This window comes from Aythya fuligula, chromosome 5 (genome assembly GCF_009819795.1).
Source record: "Aythya fuligula isolate bAytFul2 chromosome 5, bAytFul2.pri, whole genome shotgun sequence".
Classification (NCBI taxonomy): Eukaryota; Metazoa; Chordata; class Aves; order Anseriformes; family Anatidae; genus Aythya; species Aythya fuligula.
Genome location: NC_045563.1, coordinates 19,605,481 through 19,626,801, shown reverse-complemented (window position 1 = coordinate 19,626,801; position 21,321 = coordinate 19,605,481). Strand labels below are relative to the sequence as shown.

The 21,321-nt window shown below is 44.0% G+C and overlaps 4 protein-coding genes across 4 annotated transcripts; 1 reads left to right on the top strand and 3 right to left on the bottom strand.

Annotated features, from left to right (window-relative positions):
- Window positions 1-475: 475 nt before the first annotated feature.
- Window positions 476-1,405, bottom strand: LOC116490163 (olfactory receptor 8U9-like). The gene has a single exon (XM_032189129.1). It carries the CDS (start codon window positions 1,403-1,405, stop codon window positions 476-478), a length of 930 nt encoding a protein of 309 aa, XP_032045020.1.
- A 3,392-nt stretch (window positions 1,406-4,797) lies between these two features.
- LOC116489507 (olfactory receptor 1002-like) lies at window positions 4,798-5,256 on the top strand (the record flags this gene model as incomplete). The annotated part of the gene is given in 3 exon segments (XM_032187930.1): window positions 4,798-5,006; window positions 5,008-5,063; window positions 5,066-5,256. Coding segments are annotated over 3 exon segments (456 nt in total), but the record flags the coding sequence as incomplete, so codon positions are not given.
- A 3,710-nt stretch (window positions 5,257-8,966) lies between these two features.
- On the bottom strand, window positions 8,967-13,974 carry LOC116490152 (olfactory receptor 1020-like). The gene is made up of 2 exons (XM_032189114.1): window positions 13,382-13,974; window positions 8,967-9,900 (listed from the first exon to the last, which is right to left on the bottom strand). The coding sequence occupies exons 1-2, from the start codon at window positions 13,972-13,974 to the stop codon at window positions 8,967-8,969; spliced, it is 1,527 nt and encodes a 508-aa protein (XP_032045005.1).
- Window positions 13,975-20,385: 6,411 nt separating this feature from the next.
- LOC116489506 (olfactory receptor 1440-like) lies at window positions 20,386-21,321 on the bottom strand. The gene has a single exon (XM_032187929.1). It carries the CDS (start codon window positions 21,319-21,321, stop codon window positions 20,386-20,388), a length of 936 nt encoding a protein of 311 aa, XP_032043820.1.

The window sequence follows — 21,321 nt, the reverse complement described above, 5'->3', positions numbered from 1 at the left end:
TCCCTGTCCTGCAGTCCTTCAGGTCACTTCCATTTCCACCCAAACCTGTAGGCACAGAGTTTCACAGATACACTGAGGAGAATCCTTCAATGAAGGGTTTGTGACTGTCCTCGTGGCTTCTCCTCTCAATGTTAGCCATCTGGAAACCTGTGTCCAGTGTAAACCAGGCTTTCTCTGTACTCACTGAACAGAGAAATGGGACAAGCAGCATGAATCAAGCTCTGTGGCAGGATGGTTCACCGCTCACGGAGCATTGATGGTACGTAAAATTTAGTTTCACCTCACCTAACTTTGGCTATACAGAAGTTAGAGTCTGTTCTGTATCAGTTATTGGACTTCTTCTCCCTATTGCTGAGTGCAAGAAATTATATAGAAATTGCTCCTGGTTCACCTTCAATGAAGATTTCAATGTGGTTTGAGCCCCATTCAATAACTGCGATAAGGAAATGCTGCCCTGGTCACCCGCTTCCCTCACTCACAGCCTTCTCCCAGCCACTCTTCTCAGGGCAGCCTTCACCTCCCTGTTCCTCAGGCTGTAGACCAAGGGGTTCATCATGGGGGTCATGATGGTATAAAATAGTGTGGCCACTTTGTTCTCATCCAATGCATAGGTGGAGCTGGGGCGCAGGTACGTGAACAAAATTGCCCCATAAAACATTGTGACCACCGTCAGGTGGGAGGCACAGGTGGAGAAGGCCTTTCTCCGGCTCTGAGGAGAGTGGATCCTCAGAATGGCAGGGAGGATATAGATGTAAGAGACAAAGATAATGGTCAAGGTGCTGAGACAGTTTATGCTGACGAGAGCGAGGATAACCAGCTCATAGGTGTGGGTGTCGGAGCAGGAGAGAGCAAGGAGCGGGGCGATGTCGCAGAAGTAGTGATTGATGACATAGGTCCGGCAGAAGGAGGATGTAAAGATGAAAGTGGTATGCGTCACCGCATGCATGATGCTGATGGTGTAGGAAGCAGCCACGAGCCAGCGGCACGTCGCTCTGCACATGGTGGTGGGGTACAGGAGGGGCTTGCAGATAGCCACATACCGGTCGTAGGCCATCACAGCCAGCAAGAGGCACTCAGTGATCCCAAAAACAACGAAGAAACACAGCTGGGCTGCACACTCTGAGAAGCCAATTGTTTTGTCCTCCATCAGCATCTGTACCAGCATTCTGGGGAGGATGATGGAGGAGTAGCAGATGTCAACAAAAGCTAAGTGGCCGAGGAAATAGTACATGGGGGTGTGAAGATGAAGGTCGGTCCTGATTAATGCAATCAGCCCAAAGTTCCCCAGGAGTGTCACTGTGTACATGGACAGGAAAACCAGGAAAAGGGGGACCTGCAGATCCGGGTGGGTGGTCAGCCCCAAGAGAATGAACTCATGCACGTCAGTGTGATTGACAGGTGTCATTCTCCAGAAAACATTCAGCCTTTGGGGTAAGGATAAAGCAACGGAAAATGCCAGGGTCAGGAGGGGAGCAGAGGATACCTGGCAGCTTCAGTCCTCTGATTTTGGGCAGCTCAGCAGGACCCTCAGCTTGCCCTGTGCTGCCAAGAGGAGGCAGAGTGCTTCCCTACTGGAGCATCATGCTGAGCTTCCAACTGCTCCTGGGAGAGCCAAACCTCTTCAAAACCATTTGAAAAGCAAACCTCAAGCTAAACACTGGGAATGCCAACCTGGGTTGAGTTCAGCATTTCATCTCCAACACGGCTTCATTATTTGTGTACTCCTGGTGACATTTAATTCAGGTGGAAAGTCGAGACTGTGGGCATTATTCAGCAATAACCTATTTTGGTTTTGGTTTAAATTGAGATACTTAATGCATTTTGATTTTCTTTAGTCAATATCAGGTGCCTTTCAAAAAGAATTAAAGGGGGAGGAAAAAATTTTTTTTTGTTTTTAAATAAAACAACATGGAACAATTCAACTTGCAGAAGTACCTTCCCTATTGATTTTCATTTCCCTTTGCAAAACAACGGGGAGCAAAAGCATGGGCATTTTTCTTCTAAGTCTGATTTGAACGCACAGTTTTCATTATACATGGTGTTGACAACTCCATAGGAAAGTAAGCTCATGGTGGCACGGTGGTGGCTGGGAACTTGGATGAATAGTCAAGGCCAAAAGATCAATCACATGAGGAGATGAGCAGGGAAGGGAGAGGAAATTATACAGTCTGCACTGAAAGCACTGGGGTCATCACCTGCTATTACAGTGGTACCTGCAGAAAGATGGGATGTCCATGTATCTCCGTTTTATATCATCTAAACTTAAAATCAGTCCTCTTCCCATGTTAGTTTCCTTCTGCTATGCCCAGTCTATTTGATATAAATCAGATATCTTAAACTTCTGGTCCTTTCTTTCACCCATCTCACTACGTTCAAGTTCATAAGACAAACAGAAAGGTGCTTATTGCAGCTCCACGATGCCCCTTAACATCCCACTTGTTCAGAGCTGAAGACCTCACCTTGGGCATGACTTCTCCTACAGAGCTCAGATCTTCAGGTCCATGTAGTTCCTTCAGCAACTGGGATGACTTTGTTTGCTCCTCCAGAAGAAATGACCAAGGCCATAGTTCATCTCCAAACAGATGTTGGGAGTGCTTTTTAGTGATCATTCCTTAAGCACTGCACTGAGAATGATTGTTGAATGATTTTTTAGTGACCAAATAGTATTTATATCAATTTCTGTGACGTTGGAGGCATTTCACTCCATGGAGACTAGAAACTTGACAACAAGCAAAATCCTTTCGGAATACAAATTTCTTGATTTGCAGGTTCACTAATGAAGCCCACAAATAATTTGTTTTGAATATCTGGATTTAAGCAGTTGTCCTCCCCCTTCTCCCATACAGAGGAAAGGGAGTGGATGAAAACCAAAACACTTATACATGATTCACCAAAAGAAAAAAAAAAAAAAAAAAAAAAAAACTTTCTTCCATAGTCACACCTGTCTGTTATCTAACTTTCTCTGTATTCTTTTTTAGTGCCACTCTAGCTAGATTTTGGCAATGCAAACATATTTCTTCCAATCATTTCTACTGTGATGAACTCCCTGGGTCAGCACTCTTTTGCTCCAATACACACCTCAAACAAACATAGTTTCTTGCCTCTGCTGGCTTTGCTGTGATCGCTTCACCTCTGCTTGTCTACTACCTCAACATATTTTCTACTATCTTAGAGATCCAAGCAGCTGTCCATCTAAAAAAAATAAATAAATAATAAAAAATCCTGTCTGCATGATGGCATCTATTGCAGCATTTTCCAGCATGTGTCTATTGTGGTTTTGAAGGTAGGAAAAGTACCATCAGCCTGAAATATCATGGTCTGACAGATTGGGTCTGTATTACTGTTTTAATTCTCCCTCCTTATTCTGTTCATTAAATCTTAGTCACTCAGAAAATACGTAAAAACACGATCTGTGCTCAAATATACAGCAATACCAAAAATCCTGTAATGAATTTTAATATAAAAGAACACAGAAAACAGCCTATAAATACACACACACACACACACACAGAAAAAAAAAAAAAAAAAAAAAAAAAAAAAAGCCAGTGAGAGTCTTCATGGCTTCTTTCCCAGAGAAACCTGCCAGAGCTTTTGGACTCCAGCTCCCCAAAATGAAGAAAGACATGGAGGCAAAATCTCAGTGCTGACAGGATGAGCACGGAATTGTTCAAAGGAACAAAAGAAAGAAATGGCAAGGTGTGAGATGAATCACTGAGTGGCATTAGCATGTGGTGCATATGCTGGTGCTAGTCACCACAAATGGTCCCCTCGATGTGCGTGGGGTTTCTTACCCCGCATCCCCTGCAGGACTCTGGGAAAGAATACCAAAGCCAGACTGGAAGCACAAAGTGGTTGTTTATTTTTCTTTAAATCAACATTTTGTTTTGAGAAATGAAAATCTAATTATGGGGTGGTAGCGTGTTTTTTTTTTCTCTTCCAGACTATCTACTGCTACCTCAGCATTTGTGCTTGACTCAGCATTGAGTCTGAGCATGATTTAGCTGAATGTTGTACAAACTTCTTCATCTGATCATTCTTCATCCTGTCACCGGATTCTCTAGGAAACAATCCATCTTGCTCCAAAATAAGCACCCTAAATAGCTTATCTGAATACTTCCTGGAAGTTCACACTTCTCCCCATTGACTACTGAGTCCCCATTGACAGATGTTGTCTTGGAGGTGGCCATTGACCTATCAAGAGTGTGATGTTAGGTGAGAAGAGCCTTGTCTGTGGTGTCAGACCCTCTGGGCTTTCCTGCAATCATCCCATCACTTAAAGTGACTTCTCTGAGAGTGTCATAGGGATGTCATGCAGACCAGAACAGCAGATGTTTCAAAAGGACCCATCTCTCATCTAATAGCAGGGACTTTAGGCCCTATTAAAACAAAAACATGTCTTTCAACTTCACTGAGATTCAGAATGTCCCCAGTACCAACATGAATTATCCTTTCACCCCAAGGCCATAGCTTATTTGTGCCCTTCGCCTTTTGTCCCACTCACAGAGACACGCTTTCACTAAGAGAATGACAAGAAGAAACAGGCCAGTGGTGGAAGAGATCATTATTTAGGGAACTGCAGATGTTGCAGGTGGCTCTCTTTGTGCTGTTTCTTCTTGTCTATGTCACCTCCTTGGTGGGAACCTTAGCACGAACATGTTTATCAGGCTCAACTTGGAACCGTGCCTCTTCCTCTGCCACCTCTGTCTGCTAGATCTTGTCAGGTCCTTAGCGGTTGCTCCCAAAATGCTGGTGAATTGCTTTGCAGAAAGGAAAGCCACCTCTGTGCTGGGGTGTGCTGCACAGGTCTACTTTCGTGGGGTCTGCATGGTCATTGAGTGTTCCCTGCTGGCTGCAATGGCCTGTGACTGCTACATGGCCGTCTGCAACCCTTTGCTGTATGTGGTCACCATGTCATCCATCACTTGTGCAACTTTCCCCCACTCTGACACCATCTCTGTGCTCATCTTCACATCCTGTGCCTCCATCCTGGCCATCATCCTGAAATACACGCTCTGCTGAGCAGCAGCACAAAGCCTTCTCTACCTGTGCTGCCTGCCTCACTGCCTCACCCTCTACTATGGCTTCTTCTTCATTTATGCCTGGCCCAGCTCTGCCTATGTCCTGGGGAGGGACAAGGTGGTCTTTGTGCTTTACACCATGGTGATGCCTATGCTGAACCCCTTCATATACACCCTGGTGAGCCAGGATGAGAACGATGCACTGAAGAGACTGGTGAAGAGACAAACAGCTTCTTAACAGAAGAAAAGTAAGGATTACACATCCCCAAAGATGTGTAGAGCAAGAAGGAAGTGTTCCTATCTTCTCTTGTTTGTGTTTTATTTTTGCTTTCACAGTCGGTGCAAGATGATGTAACAAAGGAGCATAAGCACTTTAGATCCTGAAGTGCTGGCTGATGGACAGGAGGTGTCACTGTGCAGACAGACTTTCTCTCCTCCCCATATGTAATTTATATTAGTACTACAAAATGGGATCTCATCTGTGGCTAGCCTGGTTGTTTACATGATGAACTGTACATCAGCTTCTTCAAGCTGGGCTTTATCTGCATTAAATATTCCTTACTTACACCCAAATCAGTAGCTCACTCAGAGCACCTTATAGCATGAATGCTACATGTCTCTGCTCCTGAACAATCTGTTATTTCTTTCCAATGCTGTATTGCACCTTATAAACATGTTTTTCATAGTCTTAGATTATTTTTCCCTGTGAAATGTTCACATCACTATGTATAGTGTGAGTCAGATTTGAAGAATTGATGTTAGGAAGTGCAGAGGCCTCTGAGAATGAACTCAGTCACCTGAACATAGACTCTAACACCATGGAGATGCCTCCAGGTCTCCCTCTGATCTTTCAGATGCTGTTCCAGTGGTCTGACTCCTCTGAAGGCTATATGGCATATATGTCAAACATGTGCCAGTGTCTTTTGCACCTTAGGAAACAGCAAGTGGTACAAGAAGAAACCTTGAGGGCAACCAAACTCTGGCCTGCTTCTTTCCTGAAACACACATTTCCAGCATCACTTGTAGGAAGACAAACAAGAAAGATAAAGTTGTTTCCAAGTTATTAAAGTACTTTATTTTCCTTTATAAAGTTTTAGTCCAACTGAAAGGAAAAAAAAAAAAAAAGAAGAAGAAGAAGAAAAAAAAAGCTTATTTTTATTATAAGGACTCAGATGGGTGGTGGGGTTAGAAGGATCAAAGCAGATCCATCTCCTTCAAATGTAGAAAAATAGAAATTAAATCAGTGTTCCTTCTCCCTCTCCATGATCAATAAGACTTTATTTCCATCGGTTCTTGTTCAGGCAAATTGTGCAGTTTAGAGATGACCTCCTCCATTCCTTCCCCCACCACACTTTCGTTTGCATCACAGGCTGGGGGTCAGGCTGTAGAGCTGGGTTCCTCTTGGATGAAACAAAACTGAAAGTGGCTTCTAAAGCACTTCATCTTCCAGTGGGTGTTCAAATGCTGTGACCAGAACAAACTTAATACGAAGAAAACTGTCCTGAAATGTGTATGCTATAGGTAGCAGGTCCTTGGCACTGGCCCTTCCAGAGCTGCTCCTGTTGCACCACAACTGTCTTAACCACCTGTCTTAAGACGTGATAAAACTTCTATTCCCTCATACTTTAGAGGTATCTTGGCTAATTATCTTATATTTAGACAATGGATTTTTAGATGTTGTGAGCCAGGTGAATCCAATCTTGAGCTTATTCACCAATCCTAACTTCTTAGTTGTAGGAAACACATTTGTGACAGCAGGCCAAGGGTGGAGAATGTACGTTTAGTACTTCAACTTGCCTCACAGTCTAAGAAATAATAAAGACACGAGAAAATCATTCCTAAGACAAGTGACACCAATAAATTCAAGGTCTGAGGAGTCCTTGAAGAGGTTCTCAGGTGAGCAGAAGTATGAGGACCTTCCCCAGCTCCCTCTGTCAGAGCCTGCATACCACCCATCTCTGCAGCCCTACTTCCGTGCCCAGCAGGATTTTAGGATCAAGGCTGGGGTCACCACTTGGCATGTGCTTTCCTGCCCAGGGCCAACTCCAACTTTCACCACACTTAAGAGAATTTTGAAATTATTACTTGGTTTTGGTGTTTTGTGTGGTGTTTTTTCACATGGATCAAAAGCAGGCAGGGACAAATAGTCCAATTAGTGGGAACCAACAGAAGCTTGGCCTACAGAAAGCCCTTCCAGCAGACCTTGGGCTCTGGGCTTTTGTCACACAGGGGGTTAAGATTATTTCCATCACTAATCATGCTGCCCTTCTTCCCAGAGCAAGAAGTGCTCTTTGGAGACCAACCACCCTTCAAGGAGCCATTGGCTTAACAAGTCCTTCTGGGGTTTACAAAGAAAGTTTCCTAATCACCCTGAAAGCTTCTCGGAGGGCTTGTAGTCAACTTCACTCATTCTTCTTAACAAGGCATGAGAGACTAATTAGCAGGGACTAACAAGAAAGAAACTTTATTCCTTGTTAATGACAAAGAGCAACTCTACATCTACTTTGTTTGTCAGAGTTAGTGCGGGCTCCAAAACGAAGAGCTGGAGGTCAGTGTGTTGGTGTGTGACACACTAAGGGCAATTGTCTGGGCCTGGCTGCCTGCAGATGGATGCTCCTCCAAGCTCTCCTGATTAAAGCCCCTGCCCCTCATCCCTGAAGTTAACTCCCCACCTCCAGGCTGAGGTCTTCTTTCCTTGGTGGGATCATGCAGTGACCAAGCAGCACCGTCACCTCCTCATTGAGGAGATATTGTGTTGTGCATGGTGGGAGCACTGGTTATGGTGAAAGCTTCTGCCACGCTGGTCTTGGGTCTGCTTGGGATCACTTCTCTATTTTCCTACCACATTTGTTCCTATTCAGTACTCTTTCCTCTCCTATTGGTCTAGTGGGTTAGCTTAACTATAATTACTAAAGCTTGTTAGTCAACCTAATGTATCTTATGATTTATTTTAGAGGAAAAATTACACAACTGTACAACACCAAGCTAAAGCAGTTAGCAATCATACAATAAAAATAAGCTCAAAGTGCCAGGATAGGGAGCAGGCACCTTCACCATTGTGCACAGTTGTCTGACCCTTGAGCAGGTTGCAGGCACTGCAGAAGTTTCTGAGAAAAAAATTGCAAACACAGCTACAGTCAAAATAAGTCCTTGTTGCAGCAAAATGTTGTTATAAAGCCCAGTGTCTGCTGCTATTACCAGTGACGCTGCATTATCTGGGCCACAGGGCTTCCGCAAAGCAGTGGTGGCAGGAAGGAGGAAACAGGGCTTTGGAGGAAGTTTCTGGGAAGACAGTGCCTAACTCAACAGCACAGGCCAAGTTCCTCCTGTAGCCCATGTCAGGAGGTAGGCAGTAAATGCCTCAGTGGCTGGATCATCTGTGGGCATGCTTTTTTTTTACCAGCTAAAGATTAGAAAGGCAACCTGGGAAGAACTTTATGAGATGGGACAAAGCTGTACTCCTGTGCCACACAGTCAGTGGGAAATGAATCTTGGTCTGCTGGCTAGAGGACCATGTTTCATAGTCAACCAGCTGTAACGCACTAGGTGTGTTCACCAGAAATGTGCCTGTTCTTTGGCATTAAAAGATCTCTTGTCATCATTTTCATGCTGAAAGCAACAGCTGTTATTTCTTCTTGCTGCTCAAGGCAACAGTGGTAATGCATTCTCAGACCACAAAGACTCAGAAGGCCTTCGGTTCCTGAAATTCTTATCAGACAAAGTAACTAATGCATCCCTGACTGAGTAAGGTCAATAAATGGCCCAATCCAAGCGCAGCTCATGAACAGGCATTTAGGAACAAAGTAGAGATTTACCAATACTTCTGTCCCCTTGCTCATCAGTAGTATATTGGAGAGCACTGAATCTTCCATTACCACTGCTGCAGAAATGGAGAGGTATAGGAAGTTCTAAGAAGATCTCTCAATTCCTCTGACTCACCAAGAAAAACTATCTGTCAGAGGAACGCTTCCTCTCCATCACCCTCCCCAGAGCGTCCTTCACCTCCTTGTTCCTCAGGCTGTAGATGAGGGGGTTCAGCATGGGGGTGACTACAGTGTAGAACACAGAGGCCACCTTGTCCAGGTCCTGGGAATGCCTGGAGCTGGGCCGTGAGTACATGGATGCAGCAGATCCATAGAAGAGGGTCACAGCAGCCAGGTGGGACGCACATGTAGAGAAGGCTTTGCGTTTGCTGGCAGCTGAGGGCATCCTGAGGACAGTGGCCAGGATGTAGGTGTAGGAGATGAGGATGGTCAGACTGGTGACGAACAGGTTGAATCCCACCACGACGAACATCACGACTTCGTTGATGGTGGGATCTGTGCAAGAGATGGCATAAAGCGGGGGCCCCTCACAGTAGAAGTGATTGATGACATTGGAGCCGCAGAAGGACAGCCGAAGTGCCACCCCTGTGTGAATGGTGGCATTCAGAACCCCAGCAAGGTATGAGCCAGCGACCAGCCATGCACAAACCCTGCTGGACATGGAGATCACGTAGAGCAGAGGGCTGCAGATGGCCACGTAGCGGTCATAGGCCATCACTGCCAAGAGGTAGCACTCAGTGGTGGCAAAGACAGCGTAGAAATAAAATTGTGCAAGGCACTCAGAGTGAGAAATGACCTTCCTTGATGCCAGGAGGTCTGAGAGCAGTCTGGGAGTGATTGAGGAAGAATAGCAGACGTCAAGGAAAGACAAGCTGCTCAGGAAGAAATACATGGGAGTGTGGAGTTGGGAGTCCAGCCTGATCAACACAATCATCGCCAGATTGCCTAGCAAAGTGACCACGTAGATCACCGAGAAGACCATAAAGAGGACAGCCTGGACATCCCTGTGCTCTGAGAATCCCGAGAGCACAAATTCATCATTGGGGGTGTGATTTCCCCTGGCCAACATCATAACAGTCACTGTAGAAAAGCAGAGATGCAAAGAAACACAAAGTCAGCATACTCGTTCCTTCCACCCCCCTTAGATAAATGTTAGAGGTGTGTCTTTTTACCAGGGAACATAAGGTGTGGAGGCAGCAACCATAGAATTGTACGTGAATATATAGAACATATTCAATGTTTGTCTCAAAATACATTTTAAAGTAAACAAGGTGTATGTTGGAATGCATTTCTAATGGTTTTATTCTGGTCCTAATTTGGTTTGATAAAGTCATTTCACAAATAGGAAAGTTTATTCTATTTTCTGAAGATTTTGAGAAGTTTATAACTCAGGTCCAATGAGGCAGCCCCAGCATGACATTAGAGATATTTCTGACATTAGAAATTCAAGTCTGATTTGTTTATATTTCAATTTTATTTTATTTTATTTGGTCTCAGAAGAGGAAAAACATTAGTGAGAGATAGAGATATTTTTAGAGGTTTTATTTTAGGAAAGCCAGAATATGTCACAATAAAATTCTCATTTCTTCCCTTCCTTCCTGTGAAGAAGGTGGGAGCAACTCTGAATTGTTCGAAACAGGGTATTTAGTGTAAATATCAACATACATGCACCTTTAAATAGACCATTTCTATCATTCTTGTGATGCCACTAAATTGAGAAAGGTAAAGGAAAGAATTTTTTAAAATCAATAACAGTGGAATTTTTTAAAATCACTACCCCAGCAACGCTACGGTGCCATTGCTAAGTTGGGGAAGTAAGCTTCTGATAATGCAGTTTAAAAAAATAATAACACCTCTTCCCAAAAGAGAAGTTAGAACTGGTTGCAGTTACACAAGACATCAAACTATACCCTTGGAAAGGATCCTTCAGCACGTGAAAATCTCAATGCACACGCCCTTATCTGACCTATACACGCATCTCTTAAATCTGGACTTAGTGAGACCAGGACTTCACAGCTAGTTATATTCCTTTCCAGGAATTCAAAACCAGTTACAGAAGCTTTCACACCACCCTAACGCAATCAGAGGTTTTCCCTACAACCCAGGCAGTGCTGCTACACAGTGAGTTTCGAGCACAGTAATGAGTAGAAGCTCGCCAGGCTGTGCAGCTCCAGCACCCTCCGCTCAGAAAAGCATCTTCTGGGTTCCTCAGTTTCACCTGAGAGATCCTGACCTCAGGCAAGTGTTTTGTGTGCTTCAGTCCACCCTTCCTAACAGCTCAGCTCTCGGCAGCGCTTTCAGGCTGATGCTGGGAGATGCTCTTAACTCACCTGTTTGCTCACACCTCAGGACCCTTTTCAGTTTACGGGCGACAGAGAGGCGAGACTAGTTGTCTTCTAGACCCAAACTTGGTGTGAGAAATAAGCCCCACTTTCTCCCTGTGTTCGTGCTAAAGGCAAGAATGATTTGTCAGCCATAAAGGGCATCAACCCTTGACCAATAAAAGCTGCTGTTTATATGATTCTTCCATCAAAAAGTTTTGTCAAACACCCCCCTTCCCTCCCAGCATGTTTTGTCATGCAAGAAATTTCTCTTGGGAGTTGATGACTTTGGAAACAGCTCCTTGTGGAGGAGACATGCACTGATAAGTAAACACAATTAGCTTCAGCACGTTAACTGCAAGCCTGAGAGGCTTTTCTTCTTCTTTTTATGTGTGATTTGTATATCGAAATAGTGGAGAATTTAAAAGAATTGATGTAAAACAGAGATTCAAGGATTAGGCAATAGCTCAGCTTTTGGAGAAGTGTCACAAACACTAGCTGGGGCACGGCAGGGGGAGGGGAGAAGGGGAGGAAAACCATTCAAGAACTCTTCTGCCACAGTTTGTTTTAATGTTATATAGGATATCCTGTTATTAAAAACCCAGAGAGCTGGACCCAGGCATAGAGTCACAGCTGGATTTATGGGGAGAAGTTTGCCTTTAACTGATTTTAAAAGAACAGAATGGTAATAGCATTTGCCACTAGGTCTTCTAGGAAGTATTTCATATCATCCATGGAAAATTTATTCGGGAAGTTAATATCTGATCTTTGTGACCTTTGTGTTAAAGCAAAAGCGTGGTGCTGATACTGACTATCTTCATCCATTTTGCTTTTCTGTTCTTTCCAGAAACTCCTTTGCATGTTGAGCAACATGTACAGCTGAATTATAAATCATTGACTAAAAGCTGGTTTCTCTTTCTCCCTTTGAGGGCATTTTTGAAGGACTCTGGAACATCAGCGTGGGGATCTGATGCTTTCCCTTGTGCTTAAGTATACCCTTCAGAATAGCCTGATTGTGATTGCTCTGGACAAAATCTGCATTTGCCATGGCTACATGTCAGCCCATCGTCCTCAGCTGCCAAGCAGCAAGTGGAAAAAACATATATTCCAGAAAAATTCATCTCGCCATGATGGGCATGTTAAAAATAGATCAGATGAATCAAGGTCCCCAGATGCTTAGTCGTCTCTGAAAGGGGAACCAGTGGTGACTAACCCAGATATGAAAGCCTACAATTAGAATTGATGACTACTGGACTGAGATGACTCAAACCCTGTCTCTGAAACCTGGAAACAGAAATAATTATTAAGCTGCAGCTGGGATGGAAAATAATCTCTGCCTGGACTACCCTTGGACAAGCCAAACAAAATAATAGATCAGGTACATTTTTCTAAAGCAAAACCCAAGGCAACTACTTAGAAAAATTTAAACCAAAGTGATGAAAAGCATTGTCCCTCCCCATGAAATATTTTTTATTTAGCTTGTCTCCTGCTTTCAGCCACCTCTTTTAGCTGCCAGAATTCAAATATTATTGTGATTTAGCATAAAACCTCCTCAGCAAAAAGTATTGGATGTGCAGATTCTAGCAATGCTTATAAATTCATTTCCTATGAAAGTGTCACAAACAATGGAAGTGTTTTTAGGGCTGTTTTTCTTCATTCTATCAGATATCATAATTATGGGCAATTCTGTCTTCACGGGACCTCATCATGGGGTTCAGTCACAATTCACACAGTGTTCAGCACAAGGCAGAAGGTCTTCTGAAGAGATATGCAGGAATGTGCAGTGCCCTCATTGCATCAGGTGTCCAATTTACTTGTTCTGCTGCCTCAGCTCCGTCAGGTGACAGCTGTTTGAGTGTGGCTGGAGGGAGACTGGTGGTGATTTGCACAGGAGAGGAGCTTCCTCACAGCTCTTCTGAGGGCAATCCTCACCTTCACATTCCTCAAGCTGTAGATGAAAGGGTTGAGCATGGGAATCACCACAGTGTAGAAGACCGAGGCTGTTTTCCTTTCCTCTTCTGCGTGACTGGAGAGGGGGTGGAGGTACAGGAAAGCTGCAGAGCTATAGAAGAGGGCAACAGCCATCAGATGGGAGGTGCAGGTGGAGCAGGCCTTGTGCCTGCCCTCCCCAGAGCGGGTACTCCAGACAGTGAGCAGGATGAAGGCATAGGAGGTGAGGATGGCCAGGCCTGTGGTGGTGATGATGAAGGCGGCACACAAGACCATCACCACCTCGTTGAGCTGGGTTTCAGAACATGAGAGCGGCAGGAGTGGTGGGATTTCACAGTAGAAGTGATTGACAACATTTGGGCCGCAGAAGGACAGTCGGAGAAGACCAGCGGTGTGCACCAAGGCGTTCAAGCCACCAGCAGTGTAGGAGCCCACCACCAGCCGGATACGGACCCTGTGGGACATGACAACCACGTAGTGCAGAGGCTGACGGATGGCCACGTAGCGGTCGTATGCCATGATGGCCAGGAAGATGGCATCCGTGGTGATGAAGACCATGCAGAAGAAAAACTGTGTAATGCAGCCATTGAAAGAAATGACGTTCCTACCAGTGAGGAGGCCCGACAGGAGCTTTGGAGTCACGGATGAAGAATAGCAGATGTCCAGAAAGGAGAGGTGGCTGAGGAAGAAGTACATAGAGGTGTGAAGCTGCGGGTCAGTCCTGATGAGGACAATCATTCCCAGGTTCCCCACCAGAGTGGTGATGTAGATGAGTAAGAAAATTATGAAGAGCAGCTCTTGCAGGTGGGTGAAGCCCAAGAGGACAAACTCTGTCACACCCGAGTGGTTTCCCCCAGTCATGCTCCCGGTTCTGGCACAGAGGATATGGAGAGGAACACAGAGGAGAGGTGAAATCGTTTCTCCAGCTTGCAGGATTACACAGTGCCTGAGGCTAAAGCAGGATTTGGTGTTTTCTGGGTGAATAGACATGCTTATTTGGAGAAAAAAATAACAGCTACCCTCAATGATTGATGATCAAAAAGCAGTAGCCAGCAGGTCACTGCTGGAAAAAAATAAAAAAGGAAAAAAATAAAAAATAAATCTTAAAGCTGGAGCCTGTGCCCTGGCCAGCACACTGAAAAGAATTGATCTTGGAAAAGATCTTGCCAATGACCTCTTCTCAAGAGCAATCCAGATTCTTTCCAATGGGTATGGAAATATGATTTAATTTCCCCTAGGGGGAAGTTTCTTTTTTATGGAGAAATAAATGCACTTTAATTTGCCACTTTAATTAAATAGATTACAGACCATGTTAGAGTGATTTTCTGACTCTCTAGTGATGTGTTTGGATCAATTATAGTGAGACTAGCATACCTGCTTGCAATTCTACATATTTATAGTTTCAAGAGAAAATCTTTCGCTTCTAATTGGAATTATAAACCAACAACATGAATGTGAACATCTCTGATTAGGTGTGTCTCTCAAAAGGTCAGTGACTAGGGCTAAATCATTGGCTCCCCTTGGTTGCAGCTCTAGATTCATAAATGCATTAGGTAGCCAGCAGGAAAAGATGCTGTATTGCATATACACACGTATATATACATTAAAAAACAAACAAGCAAACAACAACAAAAAAAACCATAGTTTTTCACACAGGGTGGAGAATCCATCCTTTCCATTGTTTGCTTGTTCTTACATATAATCTTTTTCCAGCCTAAATTATTCTATATTTCTATGATTCTTGTGCCCCTTGGGTCTACTATTATAAGGAATTTTTATCCAACGTTTGAATTCAGAATTAGGATTAGAGTTGTGACGTCCTGGGGTATGGGATTTTTCCTTCCATTTTTTACTTTTTTCCTCCCACCTTAACTTCACAACATTGCTTGCTGACAGGGTTTCTGCTTCTGCAGGGCAGTGGGCACACTGGTTAAGAAAACCCTGTTTTCCAGGATTCCAGGTTTTTTTGGATCTTTTTCTCAAGTGGTCTCACTCGCACTTGTCTCAGCTTTCTGTTCCCAACCCAGTGAACACAAACACAGCTCTTTGTGGTTACTCGTGCCCATAGCTGCCCTTTGGAGCTCAGGGTTGGGTTTCTCTTCTCTGCTTGAGGAATCGGGGCTTGCTGTGAGCTGCTTGCTGTGATCTTCTAAATACCGTCTGTGCTCTGCTCTTTCTGGGCTTGCTCAGACTGCACTCATCCAATGGTACTGTGTAGAGGTGCTACTGAACATGTATTGTCCTCTTTCTCCCCTTCTTTCTTCATCTCTTTGTTGCATTTTTTAAAATCACATTAATTTGCCTTGATATGCTGGGGCTTCTGCAGTTTTCTTCTATTGTCATGAAACCATGCCCGGACAAGACCTCACCAGCTGGGTGATGACAGAATATCCTGCGGGGAACGTACAGAGCTTTCGAATGGATGCCAGAGACGCTCAGCCTCGTGTCATCCAGCACAAACCTGGATTCACAAATTCACACAAAAAAATCACCTTTTCTGGTCCACAGCATCTTGAGTCATTCTCAGGAATGTCCTCACTGCTCCTTGGGCTGAAGGTGCCATACAAGATCCATCAGTCTGTCTGACACCAGAACAGAGTCCCCATCACAGCCCTGGCATGCCTGGGAGATTTAAGCTTTATCCCACACCCACAGGACAAATTACCAAACTTTCTTTGCAACACCTGAAAAACAGTGAGCTTTCCCCAAAGAGCCTGGGTTAAACACAGAGATTTCTCACTGGGGTTTATGTTTTAGGGATGGGACCCGCAAAGCACATCAGAAATGATGCACATGGGGCCCAAGCAACTCGACTTACACACACAGCTTTGTTGTGAGGAACAAAGCACAAAGCAATGTGGTTTTGCTGAAGATTTAAATTTGAGAGATTTTGTTTTTCTCCCACATTCCTGGAAAATAACATTTGATAACTCTAAATAATAGATTACTTTAAGGAAATCATTATTTTATCTTGCAGTGGTCAGATTAATTTTCTTTTGTATTAGATATCTGCCTACGGCAGATGTGGATATATTAAAGAAATATATATATTATGTATATATATATATATATATCTTTCTGCTGGCCACACACCTTGGCATTCAGAGTCACTTTGTGTGACTTCTTCTGTTCTTATTCATGGTAAAATTAAAAATAAAATTATTTATTTAAAAAGGAGACAACTGCTTTTCACATTATCCACTACAGATGATCTTTACATATTCTATTCTATTCTATTCTATTCTATTCTATTCTATTCTATTCTATTCTATTCTATTCTATTCTATTCTATTCTATTCTATTCCATTCTATTTGTATTCGTATTTAATCTACACATATTTGAATAAAATCCTCCTGAGAGAGAAATGGGTGTAGCTACTTCTTCCCTTTTCACACACTTTAAATAATCCTCCATCAGCCCCCCAACTTGCCCTCCATTTTCTAACACAACTTCCTTCTGCAGGAAGATTTCCGTTCTCCCATCTCCCTTCTTGAAGCAGCCCTTGGCTCCTTGATGCTGAGGCTGCAGGTTGGTAGTAGAAAGTCCCTCGACCCAGGGCACTGCAGGATGTCTTTGCCGCAAGGACACATTGATGGCCCCCACAACCCTTGCGTCCTTCTCTGCCAAGCTGCTCTGCCAACTGTCCTAGTCCAATGGAAATTCCCTACCATGGCCAGGACCTGGCATTTTCTGTCATTGAGTTTTGGGTGATTCCAATCTACCCATTTGGGATGCCACCCTGGACAGCAAGGAATAAAACCAATGGGAAGGACAGAGGAGCTGGAAAGGAAGGTGCCATCTTAACATGCTGTCTGTTATCACCCGCTTTTGTTTCAATTCCATTCATTTTCAAACATTTTGCATGTGTTCTGAAACCACAGGACAAAGCAAAGTGCTTAGGATTGACTTATCTGTGAGCTTCTCTGCCTTCAGAAGTTTGCCTCCAGCAGCAGGAGTTGCATCAGCTGGGCACTTCCAAGTGCCTTGAAACTGCAAGAAGGATGGAAACCTCTTAAATTACTGGGAGGAATACCCACTCCAACGAGGCTGAAGAGGTGATGCCACCCCCATTTAGAGGCATTTGGGTAATTGCACATATCCTTGGGAAGAGAATAAAACATGGAGCTTCGCTATCTTTTGTTTGCTTTTGGTGTTCTGCCCATGAGCAGCACAGAAGCTCCACTGCTGGAGCTCAGAGCCTGAGACAGAAGCAGCTGCATATCTCTGAAAAGGTTTGAAAAGAAGTGGGTGAAGGTATTTTGTCACAAAATAGGGATTCCTCTTTTGCTTTATGAGTCCTGCAGTTTTTCCACCTTTCAGGTGAAACCTTTCTTTTCTTAATAATAAAAACATTGAATAAAAGCACAGAAATAGCAAAAGTGGAACGTTAATTATGTTATTAGTTTCCAGCAGAGTAGGTTTTGTCCATATATCTCCATTGCAAACACTGGAAGTTCAGAAACACAGCCAAATGTTGGCAGGACTGAGATTGGTTTGGTTTGAGAGGAGGGCAGGCAAGAGCAGAAGAGAACACTTCAGTTTTACTTTCAGTTTTGTTTGATATATAATATCTGCTGGGGCAACTTTAAAACAATTCATCCAAATGTAATGGAGACGTGTTGATTTCTGACTCAGGAAGGAGAGCAGCCGACCCCAGCGCATGAGGAACTGATGCGGTAGTTCCATCCTGGTTTAAGGAGACACTTGATATGACATCTTTTTTTCAAGTGGTGTGAGGCTCCTATGCTGCAGGGTCAGCTCCAGCACTTGGTGCTTGCAGTCTGAACCCCATCAGCCTCCTTTCTTTGCTTGTTTTACAACTCCCTTTGAAAAGCCATTTTGCATCCTGTACTCCATAATTAAAGCCTCCCCAGGATGGATGCATGCAGACTGAAAAGCAGGGTATTTCTGACCACTGTAAAAATGGGGTTCTGAATGGCTTCCCAGCAAGCAGCCAGAGCAAAAGCCATCCCGTGTAAGACAGCACAAGGCAGAGATCTGGCACCCACTTACCAGGAATGGGCCAAGCAGGGATTTAATTGCTAAAGCACAAGAGAGCCTCCATCAGCCTCCATCAGAAAGGAGCCCTGGGCTTCGGAGGCTTTGGGATCACCCTCCCTGGAGGGAGTCCCCCAAAAGTCAGGCACAATGCAGTGCTGGGAGATGAGCACAGCCAGCCGCTTGGGGTGGGGGAATGGGCCACCCTAGAAGGAGAACTTTAGCACACTTTTATTGATAATGTATTGACAATTTTGTGTAATTAAACACTGTATGTATTTAAATAAACTTCATGTGAACAGTGTTCTCGTTCTCACTGTTATTTCCTCGGATCACATTCAGTTGTCTCGCCAGGCGTGAGCACACCTCTCACTGGAGGAGAAACTGCCTCAGAGTGCGGTGTCCTGCTCAGTCTTGGCTTCATTCCCATCCCTGAGGGCACTTTTAAAAATGGGAGTAACAAAGTGAGACAAGTCTTGATTGCATTGCGAGCTCCTCGCTGCCTCTTCCCTCCCAGATTCATCACATTCCCTTCCTAATTTATCACTGTTTCTTACCCTGCTGTGGCTATTGGCACCCTACAGCAAGGTCCCCAAACTCTCTGTTTCAGAAATGGTCATTCCAGGACATCAGCACTTGATTGTTTCACATCCCAGTCAGTGTTTACCTGCTCTCTACTTATCCATAAATTTTCTGGACTGTTTGTGATGAGCATGTAACACAGAAACCAAAATGAATTCATTGCCTTTGAAAAATGTGTATACAAACACGTACACACCTATACTATGAGATGTTGGGGTCCTTTTTAATGATATTGGCTCACATAGTGGGAGATATTGTTATATTTTAAAGCTATAGGCAAACAGTCTGTGATTTGTTCCACACTTGAAGGAAAAAAGAAAACAAACAAACAAACAAACAAACAAACAAAAAACACAACCACCACCACAAGAGGAGACAGTGCTAGATGTGGTTAAAATTGTGCAGACTGTGGTGAAAGAGAAGACGGAGGAGCAGGCTAATGGTGATGGAGGGAGATCATGAGCTCAGTAACACCTGATTTCTCCCTTGCTTTCCAGCAAGACAGCTCTGCTCACCCTGTCCAATCTGAAGGTTTAAAGCAAGGGAGGTTCATTGGCAACACTCTATACTGCTGCTGCCACAGAATTCCCCTCATTTATGTCATAACAAGGAGTTAAGGGCCAAGAAGCACAAGACAAGCTGTAAGAGGAAATGCTCTTCCTTTTTTTTTTTTTTTAACACTGATTTCACCCATGGTTAATCCAGAATGGACACTAAGGTTATGAGCAGTCAAACCACCAGCAGTTGAATTACACTCTGTCAACTGCTGGGCACAGTGCATGTGCACTGAACTCCTACACATAGGGGCTCCTGTGCATGCAAGAGAGAAAACAGAGGAGAAAGCATCTGTAAAAATAAATAAATAAATAAATAAATAGAATTTATCTGTGTTTTGTTACTAAAATAAAATTAGAAGACTGGATTTTTTTCCCTTCCTTTTCAGAAAAAAAAAAAAAAAAAAAATGTACTTTTTTCACTACAAGCAACTGATGGTTGCTGCTACAAAGAGTATTCAGAAGTGAGATGTCTGGTGTCCATGAAAGTAGAAAAAAAAAACAGTGGTGTGATTTGTTCTGTGTAGAGAAAAGCAGTTGATTTCAGATGGGGTTATGAGTGATCATACTGGTAAACCTGGACAAATTTTGCCTAAATATGCACATTTTCAATTTGGCTTGCTGACAAATAGTCTGGCATAACCACATTACTATCCAAGCTATGGTACTATTTATGGTTTTTAAGTCACAAAACTTCTGGCATTCATGTGAACCTTCCAAAACCTCTAATTTTCCTATGGGCTAATCCTCAATCTAGTAAAGTTTGTGCCTAGCCTAAATTATTCATGTAGGCTTTTTTAATAACTAGCAGAAAGAAACAAGAGGCTGCAGAGTGACTCCTCCTAAACTGATCATGTTCAGCTTTCCAGAAGTATTTGTAAATACTGATTAATTTATTAGTGGAGTTGCTCTGGTGACACCAAATTTTTCAGATCTGTGAGACAAACATTAACAGGCCTGCAGACAAATTGCACAATTTGCTGTAGCAAACACACGCACAAAATAAATAAATAAATAAATAAATAGATAAATAAATAGATAGATAAATAGATAGATAGATAAATTGGAGGCCAATCTGCTACTGTAAATGCCAAACACACTGGTCACATAACTTACAACCTCATTTATTTACACTGTTCATGTTATTTTCCTGGCTCTGAGTCTCCTCAAAGCCTCCTTCACCTCCTGGTTCCTCAGGCTGTAGATCAGGGGGTTCAGCATGGGGGTCACCACGGTGTAGAGCACTGCAACCCACTTGTCTTCTTCTCTCAACTTGAGCGAACTTGGCTTTAAATAAACAAAGAGGCCATTCCCGTAGAAAATGCTGACGGTGGTGAGGTGGGAGGCGCAGGTGGAGAAAGCTTTGCACTTGCCCTCAGCTGAGCGGATGCTCAGGATGGTGGAGACGATGGCAATGTAGGAGACCAGCATAATGAGGCTGCTGGAGACGCCGAATAAAAATGTCGGAACTGTCATGATAAGAGAAGTGAGAGTACTGTCGGATGAGGAGAGAGAGGCCAGCAGAGAGAGGTCACAGAAGAACAGGTTGACCACGACGGAGCCACAGAAGGACAGGTTAAGCATGCCGATGGTCTGCCCCATGCCATTCAGCAGCCCAGCCAGGTAGGAGCCACCCACCAGCTGGACACAGAGCCTCGGGGACATAAGGACCGAATAGTGCAGCGGATGACTAACAGCCATGTAGTGGTCATAGGCCATCGTGGCCAGCAGGAAGCACTCGGTGACCAGGAAGACGCCAAACACAAAAACCTGGGTGACACATCCCACGTAGGAGAGGGGCTTCTGCCTGACCAAGTCAGACAACAGCTTGGGGGTGACAACTGTGGAGTAGAGGAGGTCTACCAAAGCCAGATTGCCCAGGAAATAATACATGGGGGAGTGGAGCTGAGGGCTGGTCCTGATTAATATGATTATCCCCAGGTTCCCTAGCAAAGTCATGAGATAAACTACCAGAAAGGCCGTGAAAAGGGCGAGCTGGAGCTCTGGATTTCCTGCGAACCCCATTAAGCTGAATTCGACTGTCTGTGTGCAGTTTCTCCCTCGGATTTTCAT